Source organism: Bison bison, unplaced genomic scaffold (assembly GCF_000754665.1).
Source record: "Bison bison bison isolate TAMUID 2011002044 unplaced genomic scaffold, Bison_UMD1.0 scf7180017864508, whole genome shotgun sequence".
NCBI classification, from domain to species: domain Eukaryota; kingdom Metazoa; phylum Chordata; class Mammalia; order Artiodactyla; family Bovidae; genus Bison; species Bison bison.
In genome coordinates this window covers 15,943,427-15,957,753 of record NW_011495064.1, presented here as the reverse complement: position 1 = coordinate 15,957,753, position 14,327 = coordinate 15,943,427, and the positions used below count along the sequence as shown (strand labels likewise).

General features: G+C 41.2%; 1 protein-coding gene across 1 annotated transcript in view; it reads right to left on the bottom strand.

The window, feature by feature from the left end:
- The window catches only part of TTC27 (tetratricopeptide repeat domain 27), a 176,935-nt gene extending 169,966 nt beyond the window's left edge, over positions 1-6,969 (bottom strand). The window contains exons 1-3 of the mRNA XM_010829828.1: positions 6,672-6,969; positions 5,090-5,267; positions 2,283-2,412 (exon numbers count right to left, since the gene is read on the bottom strand). Of these exons, the coding sequence (XP_010828130.1) occupies positions 2,283-2,412; positions 5,090-5,267; positions 6,672-6,771 (408 nt within the window). The 5' untranslated portion in view covers positions 6,772-6,969. The remainder of the gene's footprint in view (positions 1-2,282; positions 2,413-5,089; positions 5,268-6,671) is intronic.
- Positions 6,970-14,327: the final 7,358 nt, after the last annotated feature.

Sequence of the window (14,327 nt, the reverse complement as noted above, 5' to 3'; positions counted from 1 at the left end):
TAGAACTGGACATGGAACAACAGACTGGTTCCAAATCAGGAAAGGAGTACGTCAAGGCTGTATATTGTCACCCTGCTTATTTAACTTATATAAAGTTCAGAAAGTGGCAAAACTAAACAATATGTTTTCTGAGAATACATATATATGTAAGTGCTAAAACTATGAAGAAAGCAATGGAATGTTAACATCAAATTCATGAGAGTGTTAATGAGAAAAGGGGCTGGGGATGTCACCAAGAAGCACACACAGGAGACCTTCTAATGCTTTTCCAAGTCAGAGCACATGCAGAAGATGCTATGATTTGCACACCAGGTAGCTAGAGAGGCTGCTAAGCCAGACGAGACCAGTTCCAAGGCTCTCCCAGCCCTGGGCCCACAGAGCCACCCCAATGGCAAAGGGGCTCAACACCTAAGCAAGAGCAGTCAGAAAGTTCCATTCTCCAAGGCTGGTGATGTTCCCTCTCTCAAGCCAGGTGGTGGAAACAAAGATGTTTTATTATTTAAACTGCACACATCTGGTATGTTTATTGAGAGTAAGATGTACTTATACTAAAAAGATTAAAATCAAGGTCTTAATGAAAATTTCCTACGATGTGGCCTGAGCCCCATCTTTTACTGCTGCCCCAACAGGCTCAAAGCAGCCCCTCAAACAGCCCTCACAAACACCTACTGCTCTGTCCTCTAAATTTGTGCTCATGTGACTGCATCTAGAACGTATTTCCTCCTCTTCTCTACTGATCCATTGCCCTCATCACCCTTCAGGTTCTACCTCAAGGTCCACTCTTGACTAAAAGGTCTTCTCAGACAAAAATCACTTTCCTCACATGTCTTATTCATTTCAATGCTTCTTACAGTTTGACTCTCTCATGTAACCCATTTCTGCACTGTCTGAATTGCTATCTGACTCCACAGGTGCTTCCACACTAGCACAGCAGAAAGAGTACTGGATTTGGACCCAGAAAACATGGGTTCCAATCCCCCAGCTATAAAGCCTCTGCAAGTTTCTCTTACCACTGTCAGCTTCAGTCTTCTCATCAACAGAAAATGTCAAACTGATACAACACATGGGAATGAAGCACCACTCCAACCACACATCAGTGCTCAGTAAGTATCTGCAACCTTGTCTGGTAGGTTTCTACCCTGCACTGGGCAGCAACAGAGGCCAGAAAGTGTTTCATACACAAAGAGGAAGTGAGATGTTCCATATACGTAAACTCCTGGATAATCAAAGCATCTCTTTAAGTGTCAAAATCTTGGGGATTTTACTTGTAATCATCTTGGATGAAAACTTTTGTAAGGTATAGATTAAATTCCCTTCTTAGACATAAAATATGCAAGGGCTTTTAACGTTTCAGTAATGATTTCGAGCCAGCACTATGAATCTTAGTTATTCTATCACAATATAACATTATGACTCAGTAAACTGACTGTACAGCTACAACTGCCATGGCTTCAGATTATGACTGCTTTGTGATTCTCATCAAATTATTAACACTGATTTCTAACAACTCCATTCCCCTTTCATCAGCTATTTCTAATTCTGAGAAAACAGGAAACAGTAAACAGGTCTTTTTGACTGCGTAAGTTCTGGATGTTAAGGTGCCCTTTTTCCAGGCTGAGTTATTAACAGTTATGCTCCAGTCCTCTGAGGTGGCTGGATACCTCAGTTACCATTCTTCTTCTTAGGGCAGGTTACATTCCCCCAAGCCCTGGGTACATGTGCTCAAACACAACTGAGGTGTTCAAACTGCAAGCCGTACTGATGACCTATGGATGCAGGTGAGTAACATTATCTCCATACACGGATATTAAGACTCATTATCACCATGGGGCATCTCCGAGGCACACACTTTAAGTACATACAAATAAGTGTATCTGTGACACAAAGGAAACCTCCCCAGGAACTGTTCTAAGCACAGCTGCAAAACTTTTCTGCAACAAAATTAAACAGATCTCCAGACTTTCTACTTCTTCAGAAAGTATCTTTGTGTAGCTGTGGTAAAATATGCAGCTGGAGGACTGGTGCAGCTGTCCATTCTTTAATAAACAGAGCAGCTAACAGAGCTCCATAAAATGAGGAGCGTTTGAAGAGGAGTTTGAGACTGACACCGGAACTTCTGAATTACATGAAACTCTGATCAATGAACAAGTATTCTTAGTAGGTTCTGTACAAGCCACGAAGTCATGTTTCTCTCTTACCTACTATTAACTCTGGCTTATAAAGATCCATTTCTAAAGAATAAACACAATAATACCTACATATGACATTTCCAAGAAGCGTACCTCACTGAACTGCTGAAACAAAACAGATGGCAAAAAATCCTGAGGGTGTAAATCAACAAGAGGGCCCGTCCAGTTACTCTGAACAAAAAGTTGCAAACTGCTTACACCAAGTAGGAATATCTTCTGTTGTCTGCATATAAGAATAAAGAAATAAACATAAACCATTATGTATAACCACAAATACACTACTATTTCATTTCAGTGTTATTAATAAAAATGTAAGATATCAACATTGACATTATCTGAGAGTATTACAAAAAAATTTTTTGAAATCTACAGTTTAGGTCTGCAAAGTCCAACACAGTCACCTTGAGTCACATATGGCTCTTTAAAATAATTCCCAGGTGGTGCTAGTGGTAAAGAATCCACCTGCCAAGGCAGGAGACACCAGAGATGTGAGTTCTATCCCTGGGTCAGGAAGATCCCCTGGAGAAAGAAATGGCAACCCAATATTCTTGCCTGGAAAATTCCAGGGATAGAGGAGCCTCGTGGGCTACAGTCCATGGGGCTGCAAAGAGTTGGACACAACTATGTATGCACCCACACACAGATACAATTTAAAAATTCAGTCCCTCAGTCACACTATCTACATTTCAAGTGCTCAATGGCCAAACGTGGCTACTGGCTCCCACACTGGATAAAGCAGATACAGAGTATCTCCATCATCACAAACATTCTCTTGAACAGCACTGGTTTAGGACCTGATCAGATACTGAGAACTTTGTCTTATGTTCTATTTAACAGCTCTGACATTGGGTGAAAAATTGATTTTATACATAAGAAAAGTGTCAATAAAAAATTGTTTCCAAACATTTTATTGATCTGCACTACAAACTATGAGAACAACAACAACAACAACAAAAAACCCTAGATATTGCACTTGAACCTATTTCTTTTCAATCCTACTTTGGCTGAAGACAGGAGTAAGTAGGTAAACTCATTCTGTAAAGGAGAAAACATTTTAGGCTTTACAGGTCACAGGTGTTTCTTTTGTCCCCAACCTTTTTAAAAATGTAAGCAACACTCTGAGGCACTTTGGCCTTGACCCACCAGAGGTAATTTGCCAACCTTTAGATTAAGACACGAGTGAAAGTGAAAGTCGCTCAGCCGTGTCCGACTCTTTGTGACTCCGTGGACTATACAGTCCATGGAATTCTTAAAGAAGCTTCCTTTTTGCGGTAGGGCCTAGGGAGTGTTGGAGGAAGAGGATGACTGCTTTCACTTTTTCTTCAGCATGAAGCTGCAAGAATCCTCCTAGATTCCCTAGGCCCTACCTCAAAAAGGAAGATTCTTTAAGAAAAAAATAAATAAAATAAAACCTACGAGCCTATGGTATCCAGAATGCTCTGGACACAGTGCAATCGAGAGCAGAGCAAAGAAAGAATAGAGGCTGTTTGTAGTTAGAAGTTTAGGAAACTTGGGGAAACAGGTGTGCAGCAAGATCTTAATGTAAGCCTTAATAAATGTCATAACTAAAAATCAAAATCCTCAAGAAGAGCTAAGAATACAGTTTAATTTTCAAATAACCTCAAAATAAGGTAACTGAAATGTCTCTTCTCAGCTCTATGTGACAAGCAGGAGTTCTGGTCGACCAGTGTTTAATGCATTTGTGCATGCACGTGTGTTCTTACGTCACCACACAAAGCTATGGTAACACACAGACACCTGATAGCAAAATAATAGGACCGACATGAAAGCAAAGAAAAACTACCAGACGGCGAGAAAAATGAAAATGAACGACATCTGTTAAGTAAAATACAATGTCTGTAGTAGTATTCTTTTATAAACTCCTAATAGATGCAGATTACATTTTATTTATCTTTACAACCTCAACACCAAGCACAGTAGTTGATTTGTTCAAGAACTAAAATGAAGTCATTTCTTACAAATTATGATAAAACAAAAGTGCATGTTTCAAAGAAAACTAAAACAATAAGGTTGCCAGAGACAGTAGAGAAAAGAAAGGTATATTAACAAACTTACAAGAGTATAATATAAGCCACTGAAAAAATTAGGTTAACTGCTGTGCAACTATCCCTTATACTGCTGCTGCTTCAAAGTCGCTTCAGTCGTGTCCAACTCTGTGCGACCCCACAGACGGCAGCCCACCAGGCTCCCCCGTCCCTGGGATTCTCCAGGCAAGAACACTGGAGTGGGTTGCCATTTCCTTCTCCAAGGCATGAAAGTGAAAAGTAAAGTCGCTCAGTCATGTCCGACTCTTTGAGACCTCATGGACTGCAGCCTACCAGGCTCCTCCGTCCATGCGAGTTCCCAGGCAAGAGTACTGAACTGGGGTGCCACTGCCTTCTCCATCCCTTATACTAAATACTATTAAATTACATAAACATCAATGGAAGAAGATAAACCAAAGGTTCCATAATAAAAACATTAAAGGTAACAATCTAAAAATAATAAAAGTAGTTACAATTCTCACTCAGCAATCTACAAATAACCAGATGATAGTGTACACTTTCATGTTAAAAGGAAAGAAGGTCTGAAGTCTTAAGTATAGCTAAAACCTATGAGACCTAAGCAGCTGGAAGCTCAGTGGTTGGCAGCTACCACCCGGTCATAACTTAGTGTTATATATGAACCTCTGACATCCTACACCACTTTACCTTTTCATTCTCGATGGTCCTCTGGACAGAAGCTTTTACATAGATTATTACGTACATCAAGAGTCTTGACTAAATGTAAAGCCAGGTTTTCCAAAAACCGCAGAAGTCAGTGTGCCTTACATACTGTCAAGACACTACCAAATGTATTCAAAATTCATTTCTCCATGAAAATTTCAAATAAAATTCTACCTTCTGATTTTGTCCAATTCTGCTGAATCATCCAGGAATGTTACTATCTGCTTCTCTAGGTAGCTGTCAATCTTTTCTTCAGTTATTGTTGCTGAATTTAAAATACTTTGAGTCAATGAATTTAACAATATGGCTTTGTAGTTCCCTTCTAGCAACAATTGTAGGAAAGATCCACTCTCTGTAATAGAAAGAAAATTTGTACAATAATCCAAAAAACTACTATTTTCATATTGCAAAGGGTAACACTATTACCATTTCAGTATGCAAAAAAAAAAAAAAAATGTATATATCTAGAACACTTCCTATAAATTAATCACAAAGCACTGTGCAAATTCCCACCATTTCTCCTAGGATTAGGAGTTCATCCATATCATGAGCAGTAAGGCAGAAGTTAGACCTAGAAAAAATATTCCGCAGCAGCAACGAACATCATCCTTCTGCTGAAAATTCAAAAGGAATCCTACTGAGAACAGAAAAGTTTTCTTAGAACATTTCCTTTTACCATCTGGCTCCCACTACCCCCACCATGAAAGTGAAAGTGATAAGCCACTCAGTAGTGTCCGACTCTGCAACCCCATGGACAGCAGCCCATCAGGCTCCTTTATCCATGGAATTCTCCAGGCAAGAATACTGGAGTGGGTAGCCATTACCTCCTCCAGGGAATCTTCCGGACCCAGGGATCCAACCCAGGTCTCCTGCATTGCAGGCAGATTCTTTACTGTTTATGAGCCACCAAGGAAGCCCAACCATATGCAAACGCACATTCCTGCCTCCACACTTTTACACTGGTGATTTCCTCCTGGGGAACTCTTTTCCACTTACTAGTTTTACTCTCGGATCAAAAATCAGGTCAAGTTTGATTTCTTCCATAAGACTTCCAGACTCAGACTTCAGAAACTACCTCTCACCTGAAGCACCTATTGTATATAACACCCAAACACGTGTGTGCGTACACACACACACACATCCCACTTACACATATATACTGTGTTAAACTCTCTCTCTCACACACACACACACAGTCCTAAATTGATATTTCTCTTTTGGGTCCAGCTTAAATCCTACAACAACGTGTACCTATAACCCTGTAGTAAATGTGCCTTTTAACTCTTTATTTCTCTGGTAAATGTGCTTTGCTTACAAGATTACATCTTTGCTGCCTCATTTCAGTTGTTGTACTTACCAGCTGTGAGACCTTGAATAAATTACTTAACCAACTTACTTAAATTTCTTCATCTGCAAAAAGGGAACAAAAGTACTGTCTACTTTATATGTCTATTATAAGGATTAAGTGACTGAATAAGTGTTAAGAGATTATAAAAATAATTGACATTATTACTGAGGGCTTCCCTGGTAGCTCAGACGGTAAAGAACCCCTGGACGGGGAAAAATTTAGGGTGAAGACAAGTATGGAACCCGAAGACCACGCCCACCAGGTCAAGGATGCAACAACCTGAAGCCTTAAGAAATCAGGTAGATTTGGGTAGGAAAAAAATACAGGAGAGATGAAAACCCAGCCACCTCTTCTCCCCACAGTCCTCACGGCGGCGTAAGTCCCTCCTGGCACGTTCACCCCTCTCACCCAAACTGGCGACTCCCTCCTGCTTCCACTGCTGCCGCTCAGCCTGAGTAGGGAAGCCCCTCAGCACTGCCAGCTCCGGGGTCCACATCACCCCGGACATAGCTGCAGCCAAAAGATTCCTACGAAGGTCACACAGGAGTCAAAAAGAAGAAAGTACAAGTAAAAGCGACCAAGAGGCCGACGACTAGTGGCGACAGGTCGTGTAAACACGAAGCCTAGACCACCATGTGCAAATAGCGGAACAAGGAGGCGGCCATAACAGCAGCGCGGAGAACCCTGGGAAAAACACGCATACTCGCTGAACCTGCTTCCGCCTAGGAGACCAACACGAGCCCTTAGTACCGAGCATGCCCAGTGAGGATGCCCCGCCCCAAGCTGGGGAAAAGGGACGGGACTTGGGAGAGGGACCTTGGTTCCCTCAGTCCCGACCCCAGAGGCGTAACCTTGAGCTGTGGAAGGAGTGGAGGGCGTGGAGTCATCCTGCACCACCCACCCAGGAGGCCGGTTGCTAAGTCACTTTAGTCGTGTGCGACTCTGTGACTCCGTAGACGGCAGCCCACCAGGCTCCCCCGTCCCTGGAATTCTCCAGGCAAGAGCACTGGAGTGGGTTGCCATTTCCTTCTCCAATGCATGAAAGTGAAAAGTGAAAGGGAAGTCGCTCAGTCGTGTCCGACTCTTCGCGACCCCATGGACTGCAGCCTACCAGGCTCCTCCATCCATGGGATTTTCCAGGCAAGAGTACTGGAGTGGGGTGCCATCGCCTTCTCCGGCCAGGAGGCCAGTGGAAGAGATCACAGTTTCGGTCTCGCCCAGCTGCTGTATAATTGGAAAGACTGCAGCTTTGATTTCTCTTTAGGTCAGAACCCTCCAGACTACCTGATGAAAGCCTTAGTCGGTCCTGCCAAAGCACGTGGGCCCTTACTACCAACACTGAGGTACCATTTCAGGGAATTAGAGACCCAACAAAGAGGAGTCCAGTGAATTCCATATGAGAACTCTGTCTGGACTTAACTGGTGATCAAGTGGTTAAGAAACTGACTGCCAATGCAGGGGGACACGGGTATGATCCTTGGTCTGGGAAGATTCCACATGGCATGGAGTAACTAAGCCCATGCTACTGGACTCCCATTCCCTAGAGGCCCTGCTTGACAACAAGAGAAGCCCCCAGAAAGAGACGCCCACGCACTACAGCTAGAGAGAAGCCCATGCTCCCTGCAACTAGAGGAAGGTCCAATCTGTTTACTTTCCCTCTGACTTGAGGCTCTACACCCCAGAAAGCTCCTTCTTGTCATAGAGGAACAAAAACCCACTGAAACTAAAAAACCTGACTGTTGATTAGGGAGACTTTCAGAGAAAGATCCTGATCAACAGAAGGAAATGTAAAAAAGTAACAAATATATATTTCAATTAAATAGAGATCGGAGATCAGAAAGGAGAACTTACACATGACTTGCCATGGTTGTGGGTACCAAAATGCAATTCTCTGATGATCCTGAATAAACCTATCTTTGCTGGAAACACTATTTGGCAGTCTATTTGTTTCTGGCCAACAATGCATTTAAACTTTATATACTTCAAATAAAAAAATATTTTTATAATCCTTTAGTCAGTGTTAATAGAAGCAGGAAATCTTCGATAACTATAGTGGGCTGACTAGTTGCCCCAAAGATATCAAGTCTTAATCCCTGTTACCTGATTTGGAAAAAGGATTTTAAAATGAACCTGATGGGTTCAAAGTCCTGTCCTAAGAGATGGCACTTGTAAGTGTCCTTATAAGAGAAAGGCAGAGGGAGATTTTACACACACACACACACACACACAAACACACACACAAGAACAATATGTGAAGATGGAGGCAGAGGTTGGAGTAATGCATACACAAGCCAACAAATGCTGGCAGTCACCAGAAACTGGAAAAGACAAAGAATGGATTCTCACCTAGAGCCTTTAAAGAGACAGTAGTCCTGCTGACACCTTGATTTTGGACTTACGGTCTTAAGAACTGTGAGTGAATATATGTGTTGCTTTTAAAAAAAAATATGTATTTATTTATTTTGTCTGCATCAGGTCTTCCACTGTGGGATCTTTCCCCAGAGCACATGGGATCTTAGTTCCCCAACCAGGGATCAAAACTGTGTCCCTGCATTACAAGGTGGATTCTTAACCACTGGACCACCAGAAAAGTCCCCAGTCATCTGTTGCTTTAAGCTACCAAGTTTGTGGTAATTTTCTAGAGCATCTTCAGGAACTAATACAAATATTAAAACATAATTGATGATTTTATAGAAGTAAAGGCAAGACAAATATATTTTATGGAATAAACATGTAATGTTAATTATGTATATCTTTATTTCATTACTTATCCAAACATCACATGCCTGCTAAGTTGCTTCAATTGTGTCCAACTCTTTGCAACACTATGGACTGTAGCCTACCAGGTCCCTCTGTCCATAGTGTTCGCCAGGCAAGAATACTGGAGTGGGTTCCCATGCCCTCCTTCAGGGGATCTTCGTGACCCAAGGATCAAACCTTCGTCTCTATGTCTCTTGCATTGGCAGGTGGGTTCTTTACCACCAGTGCCACCTTGGAAGCCCTCTCCAAACATTACTAGCCTTTCCAATGCCCACTAAGTTATTTTAATTAATTATTCTGATGACTGCTGCTGCTGCTACACTTATATAAACATATAGTTTAACACATATTTTTGCTCTGAAGATGTATTTCTCAAAGAAGTATTATAGAATGTATTTCACAACCCTGCAAATGTTATAGGCAGACTTCAGTGTGATTGTCCTTTTACAGTTTGGAACAAGGTACCTTCCAGTCTCCCTGTCTTCTGAATTCCAGTTTTGGATCTGAAGACACTTCTCTTATCCATGTGATCAATGTAACATGTACTTTCATGTATTAAAATGGTAATCACTTCACATACAAAAAAAAGATAGCCACTTTACATAAAAAAACACACAGATTAATGGAACAGAACTGAGAACCAAGAAATAAACCCATGTATACAGACAGTTAATTCACAACAGAGGAGCCAAGAAGATACAATAGAGAGGATAAATGGTGTTGGGGAAAATGCACAGCCACGTACAAAACAATGAAAGTAGACCACTATCTTACACCACACACAAAAATTGACTCAAAATGGCTTAAAGGCTTGAATTTAAGACCTGAAACTGTAAAATTCCTGGGAGAAAGTAAAAGCGGTAAATCGACTGACATCGTTTCCCTCCTAGCTCAGTTGGTAAAGAATCTGCCTACAATGCAGGAGACCTGGGTTTGATTCCTGCATTGGGAAGATGCCCTGGAGAAGGAAATGGCAACCCACTCCTATATTCTTGCCTGGAGAAACCCATGGACAGAGGACTCTGGCAGGCTACAGTCCATGGGGTCACAAGAGTCGGACACCACTTAGTGACTAAACCACCACTACCACCACTGACATTGGTCTTAGCAATGTTTTGTGGTTCTGACTCCAAAAGCAAAAGAAACAAATGCAACAATAAATAAATAGGATTACATCAAACTAGAAAGCTTACACACAATGAAGGAAACCATCATCAAAATGAAGAGGCAACCTACTGGATGGGAAAACATATTTACAAACCATATACTTGACAAAGGATTAATATGCAAAATGTATAAAGACTCATACAACTCAACAACAAAAAGCAAACCAATTTAAAAAAAATAGGCAGAGGTTCTGAATACAGCTTTTTGCAAAGAAGACATACACATGGCCAACTGGCACATGAAAACATGTTCAGTATCACTAATCATCAGGGAACTGCAAATCAAAATGATAATGAGATATCAACCCATACCTCTTGAAATGGCTATTACCAAGAAGACAAGAAATAGCAAGTATTATAGAGGATGTGACGAAGAGGAAACCCTTGTGCACTATTGGTGGGAATGTGAATTGGTGCGGCCACTATGGAAAAGAACGGGGAGATTCCCGAAAAATTGAAAATAGGACTACCATATGATTCAGATATTTCATTCTGGGTATTTATCCAAGAAACACTAAAACATTAATTTGAAAAGATATATAGACCCCCTATGTTCACTGCAGCATTATTTATAATCCCCAAAATACAGAAACAAGTGTCCATCAAATGGATGAATGGATAAACAAGATGTGATGTATATATAAATATATATATATAATTAGCATACCACTTGAATATTTAAAAAAAGGGAAATCTTCCCATTTGTGGCAACATGGATGGAACTTGAGGATATTATACTAAGTGAAGGCAGACAGAGAAAAACAAATATAAGATTTCACTCATATGCAGAATCTAAACAAAAAAATAAACACAAGAAAAACAAACTCATAGATGCAGAGAACTGATTGGTGTTTACCAGAGGGGAAAGAGGTTAAGGGGTGGGGGGAAGGGTTCAACTGCATGGTGACAGATGGTAATGACTTTGGGGGGTGATCACTTGGCAGAGTATACAGATGTCGAATTAAATACTGTACACCTGAGACATATAATGTTATATACCAGTTTTCCCTTAAACAAAAAAATATATATCACTTTAGAGATATATCAGAGCCACAGACATCCTATCAAAAGTTGTACACATATGGCATAGGGAGGGCTATTTCTTCTCAGGCTTATGGGAGAAAAATTGGGAAGGGCATCAAGTTCAGGGGGAAACTAATGGAAACAGAAGAGAGTGGGTTGAGAGAGCATCACCCCTCTTGGGAGCTGTCACTAATGCTTCTTGAATCAGGCTGGCCTCAGAACCACCTTGGGACTTTTGGAATCACCTATTTGGAATTGACCCTAATTAAATCAGAAGCTCTGGCAAGTGGGGAGACTCCTATTCTCAGGAGTTTTTAAAGGTCTCCAGGTGAGTCTAATAAGCCAGGGATAAGAACCATGAACTGGTGTGTACCACACATAGTGTGCTAGGCAGTTTCCTTAAGTTATGTTGTTGATACTTCTAACAACACAGAGAGACAGTTATTGTTTCCTTACAGACGAAGAAACCGAGTTTCAGAGAAGTCATGTGGCTTGTCTGAGGCCACATGACTAGTGATCTGAGGAACCAGGATGACTCCAACCTCTGTTCCTCAACAAAATATCACTGACTTGGATTCAGAGTGTAAATCTGTCAATCAGCTAGAAAGTGACACAAATTCCTTTAGAACTAAGATATTTGGCCACTTTAGGAGAAAATTGGGACATACGAGAGCCACTTTTGAGAATAACATCCCCAAAAACTTAGGGAAAGAATGGCCGTTCTGCCCATCACTAAACCTATTTACTCAATTAATGAAAATTTGTTTCACAGAATAGACCTTTGTAGCCATCCAATCAGTGTTAGCCTCTTGCTTCTGAAAGTCCTCCTGTCAGGGATGGATTCACTCAAATAAACACACCTCTGAGCACCAACTAACCAACAAGAGTACCAACTAGGTAGTCATACCTCAGAAGACATCAATTCCTGATTCCTCAGAAAGTCTCCCAGACCCTGAACTCCACACTGCCACAAACCCATTAAGATCAACACTCCGCTCTGCTGGGAGAGACTGTGCCTGGCCAGCACGACTTTCCCTCTGATGACATAGTTAAGATCACTTGAAAATCAAAATCAACCCTGAATATTCATTGGAAGGACTGATGCTGAAGCTGAAGTTCCAATACTTTGGCCACCACATGTGAAGCGTCAACCCGTTGGAGAAGACAATGATGCTGGGAAAGGTTGAAGGCAAATGAGACGGGGCCGGCAGACAATGAAATGGTTAGATAGCATCACCGACTTAATGGCCACAAACTTGGGCAAACTCCAGGACATAAGAACAGGGAAGCCTGCCTGGTGTGCTGTAGTCTGTAGGGCTGCAAAGAGGCCGACACGACTTAGCAGCTGAACAACAAAAATAAAAAAGGAGTTGACTGTGGTTCAGGCATTCAAAGCAAAGCCAGGTGGCCATTGTGGGTGTGGTTTCAGACATGTTCCTACATCAACTACGAATCTGAATGTTCTGACTGCATCAAACCAGCCACTTTCAAAAAATGATCAGAAGCAGCTACCAGATGCAATCATATGGCCGTAAGTTCCCCCTTGTAAATATGCAATCATTTTGGACCCCAATCAGTCCTTGCACCATTCTTGCCAGCTCCGATCCTAATATTTAACAACTTAGGCAACATTTCGATTTTTGCCTGTGTAAGTCTCCCCATTTTGTAGTCAACACAATTCACGTGCTTCTTGAATCTGTGTATCCCAAGCAATAGTCCTCAGTTTGGCTCAAATAAAACTCCTTCCTATTCCTACTGTAAACTGTTTATTATTTACATCAACCCCTCACTATATGTTATGACTGAATTGTGGTAGGCCTTCCAAATTCCTATGTTGAAGTCTTACCCGCAGTGAGAAGCCCCTCAAAATGTGATTCTATCTGGGGACAAGGTCTCTAAAGAATTAAAGTAAAATAAGGTAATGAGGGTGGGCCCTCATTCAAAGTGACTGATGTTCTGACAAAGGAAACCTTGAGACAGTCACCAACCAACCGCGCTGCTTTCTTCTCAGTGGTCAAAGGTTTGTCTACGTCAGAGCCTGAACTTCTTCCTGGAAGAATTTCTGCCTCTTACATAGTGCTGTACCACAATCCTAACTCTTGAATTTTCTTTGATAAACGGAAGAACTTTTTTTAATTTAATCTTTTAAAACTTGGAATAACAATGGCATCATGGGGAGCTTTTGATATGTCATGAAGAATCAATTAATATGCTTAAGAGGCATTCTGGAAAAAAATTAGGAGACAGAACAGCACATAGACAACACTGGTTTCTTTTATTGAAAAAGTGAGGCCTCCCAAAAGACAAAACAAAACAATTTAAACTCCAAGACAGTCTAACAGACTTCGTAACATTCCCAACTCCTTGGGTTACTCTTTTGCTTTACTCAGCTTTACTTAATTTTCCAAATGAACTCCTCCTTATCCCCAGTTTTCACAAAAAATTCACATACTCTAGTAGATCCAATCAACTCTGTGAACAACAGGGAACCACATATACAGATTTTGGTAGAATAAAGGTACAGAGGCAGATAAACCACAAAGCTAATGCAGCTTAAGGTTTATGGCCCCTCTCAAGGCTCTGGGTAGGGTCCTAACAATGTAGTCCTAACAACCTGATCCTCAGACTGCATAACATCTGCAAAAGTAATAAAAAAGTAGCTTAATGATTGCTTAGGGCTGGTGAGGGAACAGGTCGAGAGAGGACAGTGATGGCTAAAAGATACGGGGTTTCTTCTTGAGATGATGAAAATGTTCTAAAATTAACTGTGGTGATGGTTGCACGTGTGAATATACTAAAAACCACTGAATTGTATACCTCAAATGGGTAAACTATATGGTATGTGAAATATATCTTAATACAACTTAAAAAAAAATGTTACCTTCAGTATTTCCTTGGTGGTTGAGATTAGGACTCAGCACTTCCATTTTAGGCAGCATGGGTTCAATCCTTGTTTAGGGAACTAAGATCCCACAAGCTGCAGTCAAAAAAGGAAGACACTGTCATGTCAATTAGTTAGCTTCAATCTTTCACTCAGATACACTTCCTCTCTAAGCAGGTAGTTCTAGAGTGGCTGTGGGAATCTGGGGAATCCAGGAAACTGAGATGGGGATGT